The sequence below is a fragment of the Bombina bombina genome, chromosome 3 (genome assembly GCF_027579735.1).
Source record: "Bombina bombina isolate aBomBom1 chromosome 3, aBomBom1.pri, whole genome shotgun sequence".
Lineage (NCBI taxonomy): Eukaryota > Metazoa > Chordata > Amphibia > Anura > Bombinatoridae > Bombina > Bombina bombina.
Window position 1 is genome coordinate 1223870390 of NC_069501.1, and position 22953 is coordinate 1223893342.

Genomic DNA, 22953 nt, shown 5'->3' on the forward strand with positions numbered 1-22953 from the left:
TTCTAATTTACTCCTATTACCAATTTTTCTTCGTTCTCTTACTATCTTTATTTGAAAAAGAAGGCATCTAAGCTATTTGTTTGGTTCAGTACCCTGGACAGCACTTTTTTTTATTGGTGGATGAATTTATCCACCAATCAGAAAGGACAACCCAGGTTGTTCAAAATGGGCCGGCATCTAAACTTACATTCTTGCATTTCAAATAAAGATACCAAGAGAATGAAGAAAATTTGATAACAGGAGTAAATTAGAAAGTTGCTTAAAATTGCATGCTCTCTCTGAATCACAAAAGAAAAAAAAATTGGCTTCAGTGTCCCTTTAAATAAAGGGACAAGAAACCACAACATTTTCTTTCATGATTTGGATAGTTCATACAATTTTAAACAACTTTCCAATTTACTTCTATTTTAAAATTGGCTCCATTCTCTTGTTATCCTTTGTTGAAGGGAAGACATTGCACTACTGGCAGCTAGCTGAACACATCTAGTTAGCCAATCACAAGAGACAAATATGTGCAGGCATCAATCAGCAGCTAGCTCCCACTAGTGTAGGATATGTGCGTATTATTTTTCAACAAGGGATTCCAAGAGAACGAAGCACATTTGAATATAGAAGTGAATTTAAAAGTGTCTTAAAATTACATTCTCTATATGAATCATGCAAGTTTCATTTTATTATCATTTTGTGTCAATATACAGTATACTAAAAAAAACAATAATCAACAATCATCATTCAGATAATCATATTTGCTTTGCCAACATGGCTGAAAGATTTAAAATGGGATTTCTTTAAATGTGAACTAGGCTTGCAGGAGATTTTTAGCCATGCGGAAAGTTAAGATTTATAGTTCTACTAATGATAAAAAGGGGACGTGATAAGAAAACACTACTTGGTCCAAGAGTGACCTACTATGTTAAAAGGGGAAAAGAAAAAGAGGACTATAACCTATTGTTAACACATTTGATCTAGTATGATATGTACATTTGAAGATTTGTATTGTATATCTCATCCATCGTATAATGTATATTTTTTGTCCTCAATAAAAATTATAAATATAAAAAAAGGGACGTGATTAAAAAAATGTTTTTAGAATGTTGTATGACAAATTCTATAAAACGTATTATATATAGTAGGGGTGTTAAAGGGACACTCAAGTCAACATAAACTTTTATGATTCAGAAAGTGAGTGTAGTTTTAAGAAACTTTCTAATTTACTTCTATTATTACATTTTGCACAGTCTTTTTATATTCACACTTTCAGGATAATGAGCACCTACTGAGCATGTGCACAAGCTCACAGGGTATGCGTATACTAGTCTGTGATTGGCTGATGTCTGTCACATGATACAGGGGGCCGGAAAATGGGAGAAAAAATGAATTTGCCAGAAAAAAATCTACTGCTTATTTGAAATTCAGAGTAGGTGTTAAATTGTTGTCTTTATTCTACCGCATTAGGTGGTCCTTTAAGAGTTAATGTCATTAGAAAGCTCTACTCAAATGGCTCAGAATCTGTTGACAGCTTTTCTTACCAATGTTCCCTGTGCAGAAAGCTTATTAAAAAGATTGTAATATACCCAGGTTTTTACCGATGCAAATGAGGTACATGCCCAGGGTAAAAGTTTGGGGTCCAACAAGTTTGAAAATAGTAGGAAAGTAAAAATAAAATGTGCATGATTCAGATGTCATTTTAAGACAGTTTTAAAGTTACTTCTATTTTCAAATTTTATTTGGCCTCTTGGTAGGCTACTGGGAGCTAGCTGGTGGCTACACACATTTGTCTTGTCAATGGCCCACCAGATGTTTTTAGCGAGCTCCCAGTAATGCACTGCTGCTCTGGCTTTGACTTTAACTGTGCATTTAATCCCTTTAAATGGCTCAGGATCTGTAAGCAGCCAATCTTACCAGTGTAACTATGAAAAGAATACTACAATGATTGAAATAAGCCCATGGTGCAGCTTTTGCCTAGAGCAGATAGTTCTGTGCCTAGGGCAGCAATATTTGGGGGCAGCAAGTTATAAGGGCTAGTTTTATGGTGTGATTCCCTCTGAAACCTAGAATAATGTTATTACAAAGCACAATGATCCCTGTTTTTTTTAGTGGGAATTCATGACCCCTCCGTGTGACCTGGCCTCTGGTTATGTGGAAATATATTATGTTAATATATATACATTTGTTGGGGATGTGGTACTGAGGTCAGTAAAAAAAATACACCATTAATTATACTGTATTATATAAATTCAATTGCTGGGTAGGAAGGAGACTCTTCTCCCCAAGTTTCATCAAACACAAAGCTTAGGACCACAATGAAACCTGCAACACTGTTTATCTGGCACCTAACTTATGCACAACAATTGTTACATAATGTTGTAGTCCAGAATTTGTTTGTGATACCCAATTACTCTTCTACCTCTGTCCATCTGCAACACACATGATACACATCCATGTAACTCATCCACGCATCTGAAATTTGGGAAGACTTTGCTCCTTATCTGAGCAGTTGGTTCATTCCTGTTTCTTCTGGGAGGTCTGTGGCACATGGGTAACAATAAACAATATCATAAAGATTTCTAAATGATTGCTTTTGTAACTGGATATATACTGTATGTTTTATTTTATTTTCCAATATTTATTTTCCAACCTTGCAAGTGAAAAAAAATCAATGAGCTGAGCTCACACCTATTCTGTACAACTGGGTCATTCCTGACATCCCTAGTAGGGAAAAATGTATCTGTTTGTACTCATTTTGTGGCTCCTGTGCAGTATAAATATACAATACTATTTGTTTTGCTGCCTTAAAGGGACACTGTGCTATAATTCCCCCCCCCCCTAATGTGTTCCAAATGACTTGCTACTGAGTATTAAATGTATGGGGAATTGTTGCTTCATACTCATTTTTATATTTGAAATAGCTGGTTTTGCTCATTAAAACCATCACCTATTGTTCTACCAGACATGTCCATAACAATGGGCTGAGCCTGCAATGAAGCAGGCCTGCTAATATTATCTATTTTAGGTATTAAAATGCCAATTATGGCTGGGGGATTAAGCCAGCCAGCTATTTCACATGCAAAATATCTCTCTCTCCTTCATACCCCCCATTAACCATTAAATACACACCAGCAGGTAAAATCGACCACTGGGAACACTTTCAGGTGGAGAAAGTTTTATATTATAATCTTCCTTTAACATACGGCTAGATTACGAGTTTTGCGTTATGAGGGGTGCAGTTATTGCACCGCTCACTTACCTACAGCGATGGTATTACAGGTTAGATTAGGGTTAGAGCTAAAGAGCTAAATGCCAATAGGATTTTATTTGGGGGGTTTGGTTGTGTGGGTGGTGGGTTTTACTTTTGGGGGTGGTTTGTATTTATTTTTTTTACAGGTAAAAGAGCTGATTTCTTTGGGGCAATGCCCCACAAAAGGTCCTTTTAAGGGCTATTGGCAGTTTAGTTTAGGCTAGGGTTTTTTTTATTTTGGGGGGCTTTTTTTATTTTCATAGGGCTATTAGATTAGGTGTAATTAGTTTAAATATCTGATCATTTGTTTTTTATTTTGTGTAATTTAGTATTTTTTTTTTTTGTAATTTAGATAATTGTATTTAATTTATTTAATTTATTTAATTGTAGTGTAAGGTTAGGTGTTAGTGTAAGACAGGTTAGGTTTTATTTTACAGGTACATTTTGTATTTATTTTAACTAGGTACTTAGTAAATAGTTAATAACTATTTAGTAACTATTCTACCTAGTTAAAATAAATACAAACTTGCCTGTAAAATAAAAATAAACCCTAAGATAGATACAATGTAACTATTAGTTATATTGTAGCTAGCTTAGGGTTTATTTTATAGGTAAGTATTTAGTTTTAAATAGGAATAATTTAGGTAATGATAGGAATTTTTATTTAGATTTATTTTAATTATATTTAAGTTAGGGGGTGTTAGGGTTAGACTTAGGTTTAGGGGTTAATAAATTTAGTATAGTGGGCGCGACGTTGGGGACGGCAGATTAGGGGTTAATAAATGTAGGTAGGTGGCAGCGATGTTAGGGGCGGCAGATTAGGGGTAAATAATATTTAAGTAGTGTTTGTGATGCTGGAGTGCAGCGGTTTAGGGTTTAATATGTTTTTTATTGTGGCGGCGATGTCGGGAGCAGCAGATAGGGGTTAATTATTTATTTTAGTGTTTGCGATGCAGGAGGGCCTCGGTTTAGGGGTTAATAGGTAGTTTATGGGTGTTAGTGTACTTTTTAGCACTTTAGTTATAAGTTTTATGTTACAGCTTGGTAGCGTAAAACTCATAACTACTGACTTTAGAATGCGTTGCGAATCTTGCAGGATAGGCTGTGCCACTCACTTTTTGGCCTCCCAGAAAAAGCTTGTAATATCGGCGCTATGGAAGTCCCATTGAAAAAAGACTTTGCGCAAATATGTGTGCCAAAAAAGTGTGCGGGACAGCTGTACCTACAAGACTCGTAATAGCAGCGGTAGTGAAAAAGCAGCGTTATAACCCATAACGCTGCTTTTTTGCTCATAACGCAAAACTCATAATCTAGTCCAGGGCCGTCTTTAATATTGACTGGACCCCGGGCAAACATTTTCTTGGGCCCCCCCCTCCCATGCAATTTCGCTCTCCACCCCAACATCCCAAAAAACAACTAAATCAATTTATTTTTATTTATTTTTTTAAATTATTAGCCCAGCAGTGGATCATCCACTGCTGGGCTAATCATTAAAAAAAATTTGCAATATGTGAAACTGGACCTAAGCAGTACTAATAAGTAAATAAATATATAAATTCCTCCACTTTGGATTAATTTAATATGCTTTTGAATGTGATTCTGGTGTGAGGTTAGCTGGTTAAAGAGATTTAGAGCAGCCAACAGGAGCAAAGCAAGGTAAAGACTGAGGCGGAAGCATAGAGGTGCAGACAGATATAAGTTTACTGACTGGAACAGTAGAACTACTATGGGAAGCTGTAAAATCTGAAACAGAGAGAAATAAAAACTATAAAAATAAACCTTACCTTAATGTGTGAAGTATCAGCATGACACTATACATCAGCCACAGCAGCACATGTCACTACTTTGCTAGGAACAAGTTCCCTCTCATCCTGCACTAGACAATGCTGCATGGGGGAGGGGCATGTGTACACTCACTTATTCTTCCCACTGACACCTTTCTACAAAGCACTGTTTTCCTAACAAACTTCAGTTAGTTGACCTTAGAGCCACAGCAGAAAGAGCAGGGATAAGGGGACCAGCAGACTGCATGTTGTCTGCCCAAGGCTGCATGGATACAGACGAGTCACACAGCCTCAAGACTGAAGAGAGCAGTGTGTGCAGCTGCACAGATACTCAAATCCTCACGTGCCTGACACTCCAGCTTTCGACTGCATGCGCCTATAGTCAGCCCTACCCAGAAACAATCCCCACCACCAGAGCAGTTACCTGGTAACAGTGGTGACCCCAGCAGGACCTTTTCTGATGCAGTGGGATTGACTGGATGCCTAGTTAAGGCTTAGCATCCAGTGCTGCACAGTGCACATCTAAAACAGCACATGGCACTAGCTTGGAATGTCACATGACATTGGCACGGTCTGGCACCTTTTCTCACAAATAAATATAAGCAGAGAACGTTTGACTGTGACAATATTAGGACTGACTGTGTGTGTCCCCCATGTTAGGTTTCTTTAAGAAAACCTAGGGATGCCCAAACCCTGGCAAGGAACACTGAGACCCATAACGCAGAATGCATTAACTCCTCCCTTAAGTCAGCCAGCTATTGTTGACTATAAGAGAATAAAGGAAAATTACTTTCGGAGAAAGTAGGAAAACTTTCGGAATAGACTATAGTGGAAGATGAAACAATAGTGAGGCCGGACTATGTGCAACTATTTCCTGTGGGAGAAAAAGCAACCTGATTCAGGCTTGATTGTAAGCAGAGACAGGAAATAAAATCTAAATTTGGGTTCTTCATCAATACAGAAACATGAGAAAAATGGTTTATTAGAATGAAAATGACTTTAAAATTTTCAGTACATAAAAACAAAAATGTTTTCTCTGTTTAATTTTACAAATGTACCCCAAATGCTCCCAAAATTAAGTGTAATATATTTTATTAAAAAAATAATGATAGTAGCATCTTTATTTTTTTTTATAAAATAACTACAAAAAAGCACTTATATAGGGTTACATGTGGCGGGAGTGGGGTGTTAGGAAAAAACGTCACTAAAAAGTGCCTTTACATTGCGGTCTATAGGAACTATGTCTTCGTAGTAAATATATATGTATATGCTTATGCACATATATATTTATGTGATAATATGAGCAATGCTTCCTAGCAATACGAACGCTAATTCGAGTTCGCCTTGCGCTCAACATGTAATACCAGCACATTACTCTGGAGCGCAGATATCGCTTGTAATCAAACCCTAAACGTTTTATTTAACAAATGTATATAAAATATAAAAGAATTAAAAACTGTGTTTCCTTGTGTACATTTCCATGCATCTCAGCATATGTACATATGTGTGCAGCATGCATGCATGTGTATGCTTGTGTGTTTTCATATGTGTGAGTACATGTATATATATGTGCTGCATTCATGTGCACGTGTGTGAGTGTGTCTGTGCTTGCATACATGTGTGTGTGTATGTGTACTTGCATGTGTGTGTTTGTTTATACGTATGTGTGCTGCATACTAGACATGTGCAGCCGCGAAAAATTCGGTTCGGTTCGGATCGATTCGGACCGATTCAAATTTCGGTTCGGATCGATTCGAATTCGGAAGAAATCGAATTAATTTGTTTCGGATTCATTCGGATTCTTTCGGATTCGAAAAAATTCGGTTCGCATTCGTTTCGGTTCGGTTTGATTCGAATTGATTCGGATTTTCGGAAATTCGGTCACTGTAAAGTGGGATGTGCTGTGTATTACACTAGTATACTACCGAATAAATTCGAATCGATTCGTATTTATTTGGTAGATTCGGAACTACCGCAACTCGGAAATTCGAATCGATCCGAATGCTGAATTTGAACAAATTCGTCCGAATTTCGATTCGGGCCGAACCAAATCGCACATGTCTACTGCATACATGTGTGTGTACAATACGCATATGTGCTGCATACATGCATGTGTGTGCGTATATGTGTACTTGCATGTGTGTGTGTTTATACGTATGTGTGCTGCAGAAATGTATGTGTGTCTTTATCTGGAAATTTTGCAAATCTTTGACAATATTATCTATATTCAGTAGCACAAATGATCATTTATGCAGTGATGTACTTGTAGAATAAATATTTCAGTACAAATGCTTAACTAATGTTTGTTAGTTAATGTTTATAAGTTGGCGCTTCTACACAAGTGGTCTCATCAGTAAATTCACTGATGATGTCATATTATTTAATAATAACATCTATGAGGTCATATCTGATGCAATGGACATGTCATCAACAAAGCACACAGGGAAAAAGACATTGATATTTTCTAAACTTAAAGCTATGAATTTTTCAATTTTTGTGCATTTTAATGAGAATTTAAACAGTGGTTCAACAAACCGTTTGTCATTTAATTCCCATAGTTATTCTTACCTTATTTACAATTATGCTAAGATCAAGAATGTTTCAGCTAGTGTTTAAAAAAATAAAAATCCTCATTTAATGCCAAAATATCAAAAATCGCTATTTGGTATTAAAATTACACAATTCAATATTTAACATTACAATATACAGAAATTTCCCTTTCCAAATAACAATAAAAAATATACTTAAAAGGACAGGAAACGCCAAAAAAAATGATTCAGGTAGAACATGCAATTAAAAACAACTTTCAAATGTATTGTTATTATCAAATATGCTTCATTCTCTTGTTATCCTTTGCTGAAGGAACAGCATTGCACTACTGGCAGTTAGCTGAACACATCTAGTTAGCCAATCACATGAGACAAATGTATGCAGGCAACAATCACCAGCTAGCTCATAGTAGTGTAGGATATGTGCATATTCATTTTCAACAATCGATACCAAAAGAACAAAGTACATTTGAAAATTAAAGTGATTTAAAGGGACACAACTCAAATTATTTAATTTGTGATTCAGATAGAGCATGACATTTTAAGCAACTTTCTAATTTACTCCTATTATCAAATTGTATTCATTCTCTTGGTATCTTTATTTGAAATACAAGAATGTAAGTTTAGATGCCGGCCCATTTTTGGTGAACAACCTGGAATGTCCTTGCTGATTGGTGGATAAGTTCACCCAGCAATAAAACAAGTGCTGTCCAGAGCACTGAACCAAAAAAAAAAAAGCTTAGATGTCTTCTTTTTCAAATAAAGATAGCAAGAGAACGTAGAAAAAATGATAATAGAAGTAAATTAGAAAGTTGCTTAAAATTGCATGCTCTATTTGAATCATGAAAGAAACAATTGGGGTTCAGTGTCTCTTTAACAGTGTCTTAAAATTGCATGCACTATCTGATTCTTGCAAGTTTAATTCTGACTTTGCTATGGACAGTATACTATAAAATAGTTTTTACCTTATTATGTTTCCCATTACTTTTTTTTACCAGATGCAGAGTATAAAATGTATGAGATTTGCTTTTTTAAGGCTTATTTGTGTATAGGAATTAGCTAGTTTTGTGTTTTGAAGCCACAACCTAATAAAATGGGCTGAGCTTGTAGGTATAATCAGATCTCATTACTTTATCACATTGTGTACATATACAGGCTTCTTTATCTTATATCTGTCCATAAACCAAAGACCAATACTTGGAGAGAACAATGGAAAATTAAAATTGTATTACATATCTCTTCATTACCCCACTGGGAGTGTAATTTCTTCTGTTGGCTGTGTTTACAAAGCTTATCTATAACTTGGGCCTAAGGCCAGAAGCTTTTGGAAAAGGTGGGGGTGCCACAGGCTAAATCAACTATGTCAAATGCCAATATAAGGGTAAAGAAAATATTGTAAATAATTTAATACACTCCAGCAGGTAAAGCGGATCATTGGGAAAAAATTAAAGGGGAGAACATTTTTGAGTATACTGTCCCTTTAAGTCACTCTGCTAATAGTGCATGTACACATTGTTTAGCCATCTACATAGAATTAGGATAAAACAACCATTGATTTTTGTCACTATATAGAAAGCTACAGAATAAATTTGCTTTATTTATTTTGACTTTTTAAATAAAATTTAAACTAAAATGTCATTACAATTCAGAGTTACTGGACATCTATATGATTATTATTATTATTATTATTATTATTATTATTATTATTACAGGTACAAAACCCTTTAACCAAACTTCTTGGGACAGGAAAAAGTTTGGATCTTGGATTAGTTTGGATTTTAGAATATTTGTATATTTGCATCTGTAAAATAGGACTAAGTGTAAATGACAACATCTTATGGCATTTAGGCAATATTTATATGTCATAATATATGTCATACTTCAAGCTAAAGGTAGTTTTATATCATGTTTAATACCTTTGTATACACAGTGCCATCAGAAAGATAGTACAGTACTGTAATCAGAAAGGTAACAGTTGTTTAAATACCTACAGACAAGCATTTGCATTGTGCAGAGAAGATTGTGTCTTACTGATGGGGGGAAATGCAAATGTTTAGTAATTTAAAAATATATATATTCATGAAAGTCCGGATTTGGGGATTTTTACCTGTATTATTATTATCATTTATGTTAAAGTCATATGCTAATTTCTAAGCCCTTGAAGGCCGCTTCTTATCTTAGTGCATTTTGATATTATTTTACAGCTAGACAGCACTTGTTCATGTGTGCCATATAGAAAACATTGGGCTCACTCCTGTGGAGTTATTTTTAAATCAGCACTGATTGGCTAAGATGCAAGTCTGTGAAAAGAGACGAAATAACGGGGCAGTCTGCAGAGGCTTAGATACAAGGATGTTTGAAGCAAGCTTCCAGTGGTGCATAGCAGCTCTAAAACCAACTTTAGCTATGTGTTTAATCCATTTCAAGGGGTTAAAAGGACAGTCTATTCAAAATTAAACCTTCATGATTCATATAGAACATGCAGTTTTAAACAACTTTCCTATATATTTTTATCATAAAATCTACTTTGTTCTCTTGGTATTCTTTGTTGATAGCTGAATCTAGGTAGGTTCATATGCTAATTCCTAAGCACTTGAAGGCCGCCTCTTATCTGAATGCATTTGACAGTTTTTCCCAGATAGATGGCGTTAGTTAATGTGTGCCATAAAGATAGCGTGCTCAAGCCCGTGGAGTTACTTATGACTGGCTAAAATGCAGGTATGTCAAAAGAACTGAGATAAGGGGGCAGTCTGCAGAGGCTTAGATACAAGGTAATCACAGAGGTAAAATGTATATTAATATAACTGTGTTGGTTATGCAAAACTGGGGAATGGGCAATAAAAGGGATTATCTATTTTTTTAAACAATAAACATTCTATAGTAGACTGTCCCTTTAAAAACAGTTATATGACACAATAGTGCAATAAAATGATGCTTGGTTTGGCTATTTCTATTACTGCGCTATAGCTCAGTGTATTGTATTATATAATGTCATTATATCTTTATATTTTTCTCACCCAGAGCCATGCGCCTATACCTCATACTGTTCCTGGCAGTGGTGAATGAAGGAACCTCCTCCCATCGACCCTTGGAAGAATCTCCGTGTTTAATGGTATTTCCTTCTATTATTGCTATTATTTTTATGTTGCTATATTCGTATCTTGGCACTGAAAGCTTTAGTATTCCAGTTAATCTATTAGTTAAAACAATCCTAGTAACTAAGGTTTTGTGGCTGAAAATAGGTTTGAGGTTGCTGATGTTTGTTTAATTTATTTAATCAATCTGGTAAATTAAAAGGACATGAAACCCAAAAACTTTCCAATTTACTACTATTATTTAATTTGCTTCCTTCTCTTGTTATCCTTTGCTTATCTAGGTAAGCTCAGGAGTAGCAAAGAACCTAGGTTCTATCTGCTGATTGGTAGCTGCATATATGGGGGCCTATTTATCAAGCTCTATATGGAACTTGGAGCCCCGTGTTTCTGGCGATCCTTAAGGCTCACCAGAAACACAAGGTATAACCTGTCCGCCTGCTCTGAGGAGGCGGACAGCGATCGCCAGAAATCAACCCGATCCATTACAATCGGGTTGATTCACACCCCCTGCTAGCGGCTGATTGGCCGTGAATCTGCAGGGGGCGGTGTTTCACCAGCAGTTCACAAGAACTGCTGGTGCAATGCTGAATGCGGAGAGCGTATTGCTGTCCGCATTCACCGATGTCTGTCGGACATGATCCGCTGATCGGATCATGTCGGACAGACATTTGATAAATAGGCCCCATATACTGATTGTCATTGGCGCACTCAACTGTTCAGTTAGAAACCAGTAGTGCATTGCTGCTCCTTCAACAAATGATAACAGGAGAATGAAACAAATTAGATAATAGAAGTAAATTAGAAAGTTATTTAAAATTGTATTATCTATCTGAATCATGAAATAACATTTTTGGGTTTCATGTCCCGCTAATCTATTGAACTATTCTTTGACTTTGACATATAAAACTTCACTAAAACTTACTTTAAAGGGACACAAAACCCAACATTTTTCTTTTATGATTCATAGAGAATACAATTTTTTTCAATTGATATCTATCATCTAATTTTCTTCATTCTTTTAGTATTCTTTTTTGAAGGAGCAGTAATGCACTACTGGGAGTTAGCTTAAAGCCAATGGGACATTTATGAGCAGCCACCAATCAGCAGCTTCTGAGCCTACATAGGTATGCTTTTACACAAAGGACAAAAAGAGAACAAAACAAATTGAACAATAGAAATAAATTGTAAAAAAGTTATTAAAAATTGCATTCTCTATCTGAATCATGAAAGAAAATATTGGGTTTCATGTCCCTTTAAGCTGTGTGACGGTAATGGTTTTATAGGGTTAAAAAATAAGAATTCATTGTTAAATGCACCTCTATAGACAGCTATTGTTTGCTATAGGTGTTGACCTAGAGAGATTGCTCTATTTCTACAGAGCAGAAATAGATGGGCAGAGGTACCGATGCAGAGAGGAGCACTCTGTGGCCCTCTCTGCATCGGGCAGTGGTGGTGCCGATTGCTGGTGGTGTGGGAGGGTTGAGAGTAAGGCAGGTGGCCCATCGCAGGAGGGGGGACAGGAGCGGGTGGGACCGCTACACTATTGAAGCAAAAATGTTTTCAGTGGCAGTGAGTGGGGTTAAAAAATAAGAATTCATTGTTAAATGCACCTCTATAGACAGCTATTATTTGCTATAGGTGTTGAGCTATAATGCAGGGTAGCATTGATGGTCTTTTTGTAAATGGCTTGGCAATAATCTGTATTTTTTAGTGCTAATGACAGCTCAGAGCCGTCATTAGCACTCAACTACCTTTTTTGCAATCTGGGGGCCCCCACCCAGGCGATCGGGCCTGCATAGTGACAGGCATCGCCGGGGCTTCCCGTCACGTGCGGTGACGTCACGCGCAATGACGTGATGACGTCACCGCAAAAGTTTATTTAAAATTGTCAATACAAAGTATAGGGAAAGGGGGCATGCTGCTTAGAAACCTGTATCTCAGGGACCTAAGCAGCTACAGACCCCCAAGACCATTGGAAAGGTAATCGCCTAACCTTTCCAGTGGTATAAGTCTTGGGGATCTGGGAGAAAAAATAAAAAAGTAAAAAAAAAGTTTTTGGAAAATAGTAAAAAACAGAAAAATATTAAATTCAGCTTAGCACTGAAAGGGGGGACAAAATAGTCAAAATTTAATTCAGATGATTCAGGGAATACAATTTTAAACAGTTTTCCAATTTACTTTTATTATCAAATTTGCTTTTTTTCCCTCTTGGTATTATTTGTTGAAAGCTAAACCTAAGTAGGCTCATATGCTAATGTCTAAGCCCTTGAAGGCCGCCTCTTATCTCAGTGCATTTTGACAGTTTTTCACAGCTAGGCAGCGCTAGTTTATGTGTGCTATATAGGTAACATTGTGCTCACTCCTGTGGAGTTATTTATGAGTCAGCAGTAATTGGCTAAAATGCAAGTCTGAAAAAGGGCTGAAATAAGATGTCAGTCTACAGAGGCTTAGATACAAGCTAATCATGGAGGTAAAAAGTATATCAATATAACAGTGTTGGTTATGCAAACTGGGGAATATTCATTAAAGGGATTATCTATCTTTTTAAACAATACAAATTCTGGAGTAAACTGTCCCTTTAAAGGGGCATACATGTGCATTGTTGCTGGTTTCAGTTCCAAGGCACCAATGCACTACTGGGACCAACTAAACGCATCTTGTGAGCCAATGACAAAAGGCATATTTGCTGCCAGCAATAACCAGTTAGCTTCAAGTGGTGCACTGTTGCTCCTGAGGCTGCCCAGGTAAGTTTTTTAACATTCAACAAACAAAGGGAATTTTATACTAGAATTAAATTAAAAGGTCTCTTAAAATTGCTCTTTCAAAACCATGAAAGTTTGATTTGAACTTTTATGTAACTTTTACCCCTTAACAACCAGCGCTATACCCTGTACGACGCTGCTGTCCTGGACCTTTCGCTGCCGCTATCTCACTAAAAGTAGCGAGATCGCTCTATTTCTACATGAAGTGCAGAAATAGATGGGCAGAGGTACCGATGCAGAGAGGAACACTCTGTGGCCCTCTCTGCATCGGGCAGTGGTGGTGCCGATTGCTGGTGGTGTGGGAGGGTTGAGAGTAAGGCAGGTGGCCCATCGCAGGAGGGGGGACAGGAGCGGGTGGGACCGCTACACTATTGAAGCAAAAATGTTTTCAGTGGCAGTGAGTGGGGAGGAGGGGGAAGAAGGGAGAGGGGTCTCTTATAGTGGAGGGGTGTTTTGAGGGTGGGAAATCAATCTGGGAGGGGGTTGGGGTAGTAGGGTAATGAGGGGGGGGGGCAGCTACACTACAGAAAACAAGATTTTATTGTTATTATTACATTTTAAAAAAAAAATGGATAGATAACTGGGTACTTGCAGACAGCTGCCAGTACCTAAGATGGCAGGAATTAGTTAAAAGGGGGGGGGGGGGTAGATAGCTTTTTGTGAGGGATCAGGGAGGTGGGAAGGTAAGGGGGTAATCCTACACTAAGGAAAATAATAATAATTACAAAAAAAAGGTGTAAAACTGCATACTGGCAAACTGTCTGCCAGTAATTAAATTAACAGTTTACCCAAAATAATTCTCCCCTTTAAATTGTTCCCTATGATCCATTTTACCTGCTGGAGTGTATTAAATTGTTTACAAGTAGCTCCTTTACCCCTATTTCAGTATTTTAAATATCTGATTTAGCCTGTGGTATCCCCACCGATATTGAAATTTTGTATACTTGAGTCTCAGCTATTGAAAAGCCTAAGTAAACACAGCCAGCAGAAGAAATTACACTCTTAGTGGGGTGCAGGATAGTTTAAGGAATAAAATGTTAATTTTCCATTGTTCTCTCTAAGTATTGAGTATTGGTTTACAGACAGATATAAGATAAGGAAGCAAGTGTGTGTATACAAAGTGATAACATAATGAGATCTGATATTATCTGGTACCAAAAAGCAATGACAAAGCCATATATGTCTGCTATTTCTGAACAAAGTGGATCCCAAAGAAGCTATTACATTAAGTTGTGCCATAATTGCACAAGCTGTTTGTAAATAATTTCAGTGAGAAACTCAAAGTTTGTGAAAAAGTTAAAGATTTTTTTATTTGATAGCATTTGGCTTTGAAATGGTGGCATGAAATATACCAAAATAGACCTAGATCAATACTTTTGGTTGTCTACTAAAAAAAAAAATAACATAATTTATGTAAGAACTTACCTGATAAATTCATTTCTTTCATATTGGCAAGAGTCCATGAGCTAGTGACGTATGGGATATACATTCCTACCAGGAGGGGCAACGTTTCCCAAACCTCAAAATGCCTATAAATATACCCCCACCACACCCACAATTCAGTTTAACGAATAGCCAAGAAGTGGGGTGATAAGAAAGGAGCGAAAGCATCAACAAGGAATTGGAATAATTGTGCTTTATACAAAAAAACCATAACCACCATAAAAAGGGTGGGCCTCATTGACTCTTGCCAATAGGAAAGAAATGAATTTATCAGGGAAGTTCTTACATAAATTATGTTTTATTTCATGTAATTGGCAAGAGTCCATGAGCTAGTGACGTATGGGATAGCAATTACCAAAGATGTGGAACTCCCCGCAAGAGTCACTAGAGAGGGAGGGATAAAAATAAAGACAGCCAATTCCGCTGAAAAATTAATCCACAACCCAAATCAAAAGTTTTAATCTTTATAATGAAAAAAAATGAAATTATAAGCAGAAGAATCAAACTGAAACAGCTGCCTGAAGTACTATTCTACCAAAAAATGCTTCTGAAGAAGAGAAAACATAAAAATGGTAGAATTTAGTAAAAGTATGCAAAGAAGACCAAGTCGTTGCTTTGCAAATCTGATCAACAGAAGCTTCATTCTTAAAAGCCCAGGAAGTAGAAACTGACCTAGTAGAATGAGCCGTAATCCTCTGAGACGGGGATTAACCCGACTCCAAATAAGCATGATGAATCAAAAGCTTTAACCAAGATGCCAAAGAAATGGCAGGAGCCTTCTGACCTTTCCTAAAACCAGAAAAGATAACATATAGACTAGAAGTCTTCCTAAAATCTTTAGTAGCTTCAACATAATATTTCAAAACTCTTACCACATCCAAAGAATGTAAACAATTTTCCAAAGAATTCTTAGGATTAGGACACAAGGAAGGGACAATAATTCCTCTACTAAAGTTGTTAGAATTCACAACTTTAGGTAAAAATTAAAATGAAGACAGCAAAACCGCCTTATCCTGATGAAAAATCAGAAATGGAGACTCACAAGAAAGAGCAGATAATTCAGAAACTCTTCTAGCAGAAGAGATGGCCAAAAGGAACAATACTTTCCATGAAAGTAATTTAATGTCCAAAGAATGCATAGGCTCAAACGTAAGAGCCTGTAAAGCCCTCAGAACCAAATTAATACTCCAAGGAGGAGAAATTGGCTTAATGACAGGCTTGATACGAACCAAAGCCTGAACAAAACAATGAATATCAGGAAGATTAGCAATTTTTCTGTGAAACAGCACAGAAAGAGCAGAGATTTGTCCTTTCAAGGAACTTGCAGACAAAACCTTATCCAAACCATCCTGAAGAAACTGTAAAATCCTAGGACTTCTAAAAGAATGCCAAGAGAATTTATGAGAAGAGCATCATGAGATGTAAGTCTTCCAAACTCGATAATAAATCTTTCTAGACACAGATTTTTGAGCCTGCAACATAGTATTGATCACTGAGTCAGAGAAACCTCTATGACTAAGCACTAAGCATTTAATTTCCATACCATCAAATTGAATAATTTGAGTTCCTGACGGAAAAAACAAACCTTAAGATATAAGGTCTGACCTTAATGGAAGTGACTGAGGTTGGCAACTGGACATCTGAACAAGAACCATATACCAAAACCTAAGCGGCCATGCTGGAGCACCAGCAGCACAAACGATTGCTCCATGATGATTTTGAAAATCACTCTTAAAAGAAGAACCAGTGGCGGAAAAATATAGGCAGGTTGATAACTCCAAGGAAATTTCAATGCATACACTGCTTCCGCCTAAGGATCCCCGGACCTGGATAGGTACCTGGGAAGATTCTTGTTTAGATGAGATGCCATCAGATCTATTTCTGGAAGCCCCCACATCTGAACAATTCGAAAAAACACATCTGGGTGAAGAGACCATTCTCCCGGATGTAAAGCTTGATTAACAGAGATAATCCGCTTCCCAATTGTCTATACCTGGGATATAGACCGCAGAAATTAGACAGGAGCTGGATTTAGCCCAAGCAAGTATCCGAGATACTTCTTTCACAGCCTAAGGACCAAGAGTCCCACCCTGATGATTGACATATGCCACAGTTGTGACATTGTCTGTCTGAAAACCAATAAACGTCTCTCTCTTCAAAAAGAAGCCAAAACTGAAGAACTCTGAGAAACGCATGGAGTTCCAAAATATTGAATGGTAATCTCGCCTCTTGAGATTTCCAAACCCCTTGTGCTGACAGAGATCCCCAGACAGCCTCCCAACCTAAAAGACTCGCATCTGTTGTGATCATGGTCCAGGTTGGATGAACCGAAGAGACCCGTAGAACTATATGATGGTTATCTAACCACCAAGTCAAAGATAGTTGAATATTGGGATTCAAAGATATTAAAAGTGATATACTAGAATAATACCTGCACCATTAATTCAGCATAAAAAAACTGGAAAGGTTTCATATGAAAATGAGCAAAGGGAGTTGAATCCAATGCTGCAGCCATGAGACCTAAAACTTCCATTCATATAGCTACTGAAGGAAATAATAGAGACTGAAGGTTCCGACAAACTGAACCCAATATAATTGTCTCTTGTCTGTTAGAAACAAAGACATCGACACAATCTATCTGGAAACCTAAAAAAGGTGACCCTTGTCTGAGTAATCAAGGAGCTTTTGATAAAAAGATCCTCCAACCATGTCTTTGAAGAAACAACAAAAGTTGAATCGCATGAGATTCTGCAGAACAAAAAGACTGAGCAAGTACCATGAGATCGTCCAAATAAGGAAACACTGAGAACCTTGAAAAGATTCCTAGAGCTGTCGCTAGGCCAGAAGGAAAAGCAAAAAATTGGTAATGCTTGTCTAAAAAAGAGAATCTCAGAAAATGAAAATAATCTGAATGAAAACAGAATATGAAGATATGCATCTATGGAATCTATTGTAAACAAATAATGCCCTTGCTGACCAAAAGGCAGAATAGACCATATAAACACCATTCTGAAAGATGGTACTCTTATATGACAATTCAAAAAGATTTTCTATCTTTGGGACAATGAATAGTTTTGAAAAAAAAACAAAACCCCGTTCCTGAAATGGAACTGGTAAGAATACCCCAGATAACTCCAGGTCTGAGCAGCGCCTTGAGACCCCAACGGGCGACCAACCGTGCTTCACAAGTACCCAAAACATACAGGTCTGAAACACACTTCAGGAAAGTGTGAGCCTTTACTGGAATAGCTGGAATATGCTAGAGAGAAAAAGACTTCTCACAGGCGGTTTTACTCTGAATCCTATTCTGTACCCCAATCTAAGAAGTTTGGACCGAATTGAACCAAACAAATTTAAAAAAGTCTTAACCTGCCCCTTACCAGCTAAGCTGGAATAAGAGCCGCACCTACATGCAAATTTGGGGGCTGACTTTGATCTTTTAAATGACTTGAATTCATTCCATGTTGAAGAAAGCTTCCAATTATAAACATGTTACTTGGAGAAGAATTAGGATTCCGTTCCTTATTAAGAACAAAAACTAATATAAGCTTAAGATTTACTCTTAAAACTTAATTTTGAAGCAAAAAAACTCCCTTCCCTAGAATAACAGTTGAAAGAATTGAATCCAATTGTGAACCAAATAATTGATTACCTTGGAAAAAAAGAAATATGGATTTTAGAAATCAAATTAGCATTCCAAGATTTAAGTCACAAAGTTCTTCTAGCTAAAATAGCTAAAGACATAGATTTAACCTCAATTGTGAAAATATAAAAAAAAATGACGATACAAATGAAATTATTAGCATGTCGATCAACTTAACAATGCTAAACAAATCATAATCTGATACTTGTTGCACTAAAGTATCCAACCAGAAAGTTGAAGCAGTTGCAACATCAGCCAAATAAATTGCAGGCCTAAGAAAAGGACCTGAAAATAAAATAATTTTCCTTAGATAAGATACAAGTTTCCCATATGAAGGAACTTTAAAAAATAAATACTATTTTCTATAGGAATAGTAGAATGTTTAGCAAGAGTAGAGATAGCCCCATTAACTTTGGGGATCTTTCCCCAAAACTCTAAACTAATTGCTGGCAAAGGATACAAATTAAAAACCTTAAAGAAGGAATAAAAGAAGTCCCAGGCCTATTCCATTCCCTAGTATCAGGAACTGGAAAAAAAAACCTCTGAAGAAACCACAGGAGGTTAATAAGCAGAATTTAAATGTTAGTCTTAAAATCAAAAGAACTAGTCTCCTCAATATCCAATATAATCAACACCTTTTCAACAAAGAACGAATGTACTCTATTTAAAAGTAAAAAAAGTAGATTTGTCAATATCTGATGAAGTATATTCTGATTGAGATAAAACATCATCAGAGAAGGATAATTCAGTGTGTTATCGGTTATTTGAAAATTCATCAACTAAATGAGAAGTTTAAAAAAGACCTATAAATTTTATTAGAAGGCGGGATGGCAGACAAAGCCTTTAGGATAGAATCAGAAAAATATTCTTATAAATTCCTAGGTATATCTTGTACATTAGATGTAAAAAGAATAGCAATAGATAATGCATTAATACTAATGGACTCTGTATGTAAAAGCTTATCATGATAACTTATTACAAACCATAGCTAAAGATAAAAATTCATAACAGAAAAATAAATGAACTTAGCTTTGGTAGGACTGATAACAGTCATCAAGAATCCAACAGTATTTTCTCATACAGGAACAGTTTTTGAGATATCTTGCAAATGTAAGAGAAAAAACAACATATAAAGCAAAATATCAATTTCCTTAAATGACAGTTTCAGGAATGGGAAAAAAATGCAAACAAAATAAGCCACTGAAAACCAGAAGCAGAATGAAAATAAAGACTTAAATAATATCAGAAATCTGGCGCCAAGTATGACGCCCACAACTGACAAAGTATTTTTTGGCTCCAAGAACGTCTGTAACAGACACGAGCGTCATAGATGACGCAACAATGTGAAAATTCTCGGCGCCAACTAAGACACCGGAAATGACGAAAATACGTCAACAAACGTAATTCTCGCGCCAAAAAGTCTTGCGCCAAAAATGACGCAATAAATTATAGCATTTTGCGCACCCGCGAGCCTAACAGCCCGCAATTTAGAAAGAAAGTAAATTTAAAAATTTCAGGTAAGAAACATTATTTTTTTTTAAGCATTTCCCAAAAGATGAAACTGACAGTCTGTAAGAAGGAAATATGCTGATTAACCTGAATCATGGCAAATATAAGTATAAAACATATATTTAGAACTTTACATATAAACCATAGCTGAGAGTGTCATAAATAAAAGGAAATATACTTACCAAAAGACACTCATCTACATAAAGAAGATAGCCAAACCAGTACTGAAACGAGAATCAGTAGAGGTAATGGTATATAAGAGTATATCGTCGATCTGAAAAGGGAGATAGGAGAAGAATCTCTACGACCGAAAACAGAGAACCTATGAAATAGATACCCGAAAGGATGACCATTGCATTCAATAGGTAATACTTCCTTCACATCCCTCTGTCATTCACTGCACTCTGAGAGGAAACCGGGCTTCAGCATGCTGCAAAGCGCATATCAACGTAGAAATCTAGCACAAACTTACTTCACCACCTCCATAGGAGGCAAAGTTTGTAAAACTGAATTGTGGGTGTGGTGGGGGGTGTATTTATAGGCATTTTGAGGTTTGGGAAACTTTGCCCCTCCTAGTAGGAATGTATATCCCATACGTCACTAGCTCATGGACTCTTGCCAATTACATGAAAGAAATATAGTTTTGAAAGGTAAATAAAAAAATAAAACAAGGCTCTATTTTTGTTTAAATGTAGTGATGGCAAAAATGCTAAAAATGCTCTGGTCTTTTGGAAGTCTTAGTGGCTGATTTAACATGCTGCGAATGCAGCTGTTTCCGTGGAGACATAAATTAAGAAGCAGCGGTCGTACCTTAACGATCGGGATGATTGACACCCCCTGCTAGCAACTGATTGGCCGCAAATGTGCAGGGGGTGGCATTGCACAAGCTTTTCACTAGAAATGCTTGTGCAATGTTAAATGCCGACAGCGTATACAGCGAATTATGTCCATCCAACATTTGTTAAATTGGCCTTTGTCTGAACTGCCCGGTCCTTAAGTGGTTAAATTACTGTTCACAACAAATAGGACTAATGTACACACCTATGCATGTTTTCCAATTTACTGTGGACAAAAACTATAAAGCAAAGTGGTATTTTCTCTTATACCTCAAGACACATGGGTTTAATGTTCTTGTATGATAATTGCTTTCATTTTTGAGAATGCACATTTTTCATTTTTCTCATTAATTTCCTTTAGAGAGATTTGTGGTTTTGCAGAACAAAGAAGCTTCAATTGAGAAACCACATTCAGTCAGTTATATGATAATGAAGTCTGATAATGCAAATCACATGGGGTCATTTATGAGGAGACCAAATAAATCGTTTGTACAGTTCTCAGCATGTCTTGCTCAGGTTTATGTAAGTTATTATCGTTTGTACAGTTCTTAGCCTGTCTTTCTCAGGTTTATGTAAGTTATTATGGTTTGTACAGTTCTTAGCCTGTCTTTCTCAGGTTTATGTAAGTTATTATCGTTTGTACAGTTCTTAGCCTGTCTTTCTCAGGTTTATGTAAGTTATTAGGGTTTGTACAGTTCTTAGCCTGTCTTTCTCAGGTTTATGTAAGGTATTATCGTTTGTACAGTTCTTAGCCTGTCTTTCTCAGGTTTATGTAAGGTATTATCGTTTGTACAGTTCCTAGCCTGTCTTTCTCAGGTTTATGTAAGTTATTATCGTTTGTACAGTTCTTAGCCTGTCTTTCTCAGGTTTATGTAAGGTATTATCGTTTGTACAGTTCTTAGCATGTCTTTCTCAGGTTTATGTAAGTTATACCATTGAAACCAGCAGTGATGGTTCTAGATTTATAATCTGGGAATGTTAACAATAGCCTTTTCCAGACCATAGAATTCCTGTTCAAAAACATTGTATGTCAGCTTAAAGGGACAGTATACTGTAAAATAGTGTTCCAATTACTTTTTTTTACCAACTACAGGGTATAAAATATATAAGTATTTGATTTATAAGGTTTATTTGTGTATATCAATTAGCTGATTTAGTTTTTTTGACTCCACAACCTAATAAAATTGGTTGAGTTTGTAGGTATAATCAGATCTCATTAGTTTATCACATTGTGTACATATACATGCTTCTTTATCTTATATCTGTCCATAAACCAACCCCAGTACTTTGAAAGAACAATGGAAAATAAACAATGTATTACCTAATCTCGTCTATACCCCACTGGGAGTGTCATTTCTTCTGCTGGCTGTGTTTACACAGCTTAGCTATAGCTTGGCCCTAAGGCCAAAAACTTTCAGAATGGGTGGGGATAACACAGGCTAAATCAACTATTTCAAATGGCAATATAAGGGTAAATTAAATACTTGTAAACAAGTTAATACACTCCAGCAACAAATTAAAGGGGAGAACATTTTTTAGTAAGCTGTCCCTTTAAATGAAAATCTGAGCCATTCCAATTCATCATAGAAGACACTAGTTGAATCCTGGTTGTCAACAGTTGAAAAAACATTTCGTGACACTTTACAGCATAGCAATCAAGTAGGCAGGTTATGGAACAGTTTTATATAGCTCCTCCCACTTTGCTCCACCCACAAACACCCAAAGTAATGTGCACACAATGTGCACAAAATAATACATATTATATTTAATCTGTAAATAGCAGGATATTTACAGTTGCCAGTTTATCAAATTTATATAATATTTTATTATTTTGCTATAATATGCAAATATATACTGTATGTAAGATTCCCACAGCAACAGACATCCATGCCAAGCTCATATCTCAGGGTAGATTTTTATAATGTGACACAAGCTCTTGGCAAATAAAACCACATGACCAGGGGCAGATATGGCAAATATGTTTGAATTACTAAAGTCCCTTGAATTAGTTAACAATATAGCATAAATGTCATACCTCCCAACATTTCCAGAAGTCTTCCTGGCATGCAAGATGTTAAAAAGCACCAATTTTAA

At 36.4% G+C, this 22953-nt stretch overlaps 1 protein-coding gene across 1 annotated transcript in view; it reads left to right on the forward strand.

Moving 5' to 3' along the window:
• The window catches only part of LRRC32 (leucine rich repeat containing 32), a 96336-nt gene that overhangs the window by 37410 nt on the left and 35973 nt on the right, over positions 1 to 22953 (forward strand). Inside the window, exon 2 of the mRNA XM_053708697.1 lies at positions 10593 to 10683. Coding sequence (XP_053564672.1) covers positions 10597 to 10683 — 87 coding nt within the window. The 5' untranslated portion in view covers positions 10593 to 10596. The remainder of the gene's footprint in view (positions 1 to 10592; positions 10684 to 22953) is intronic.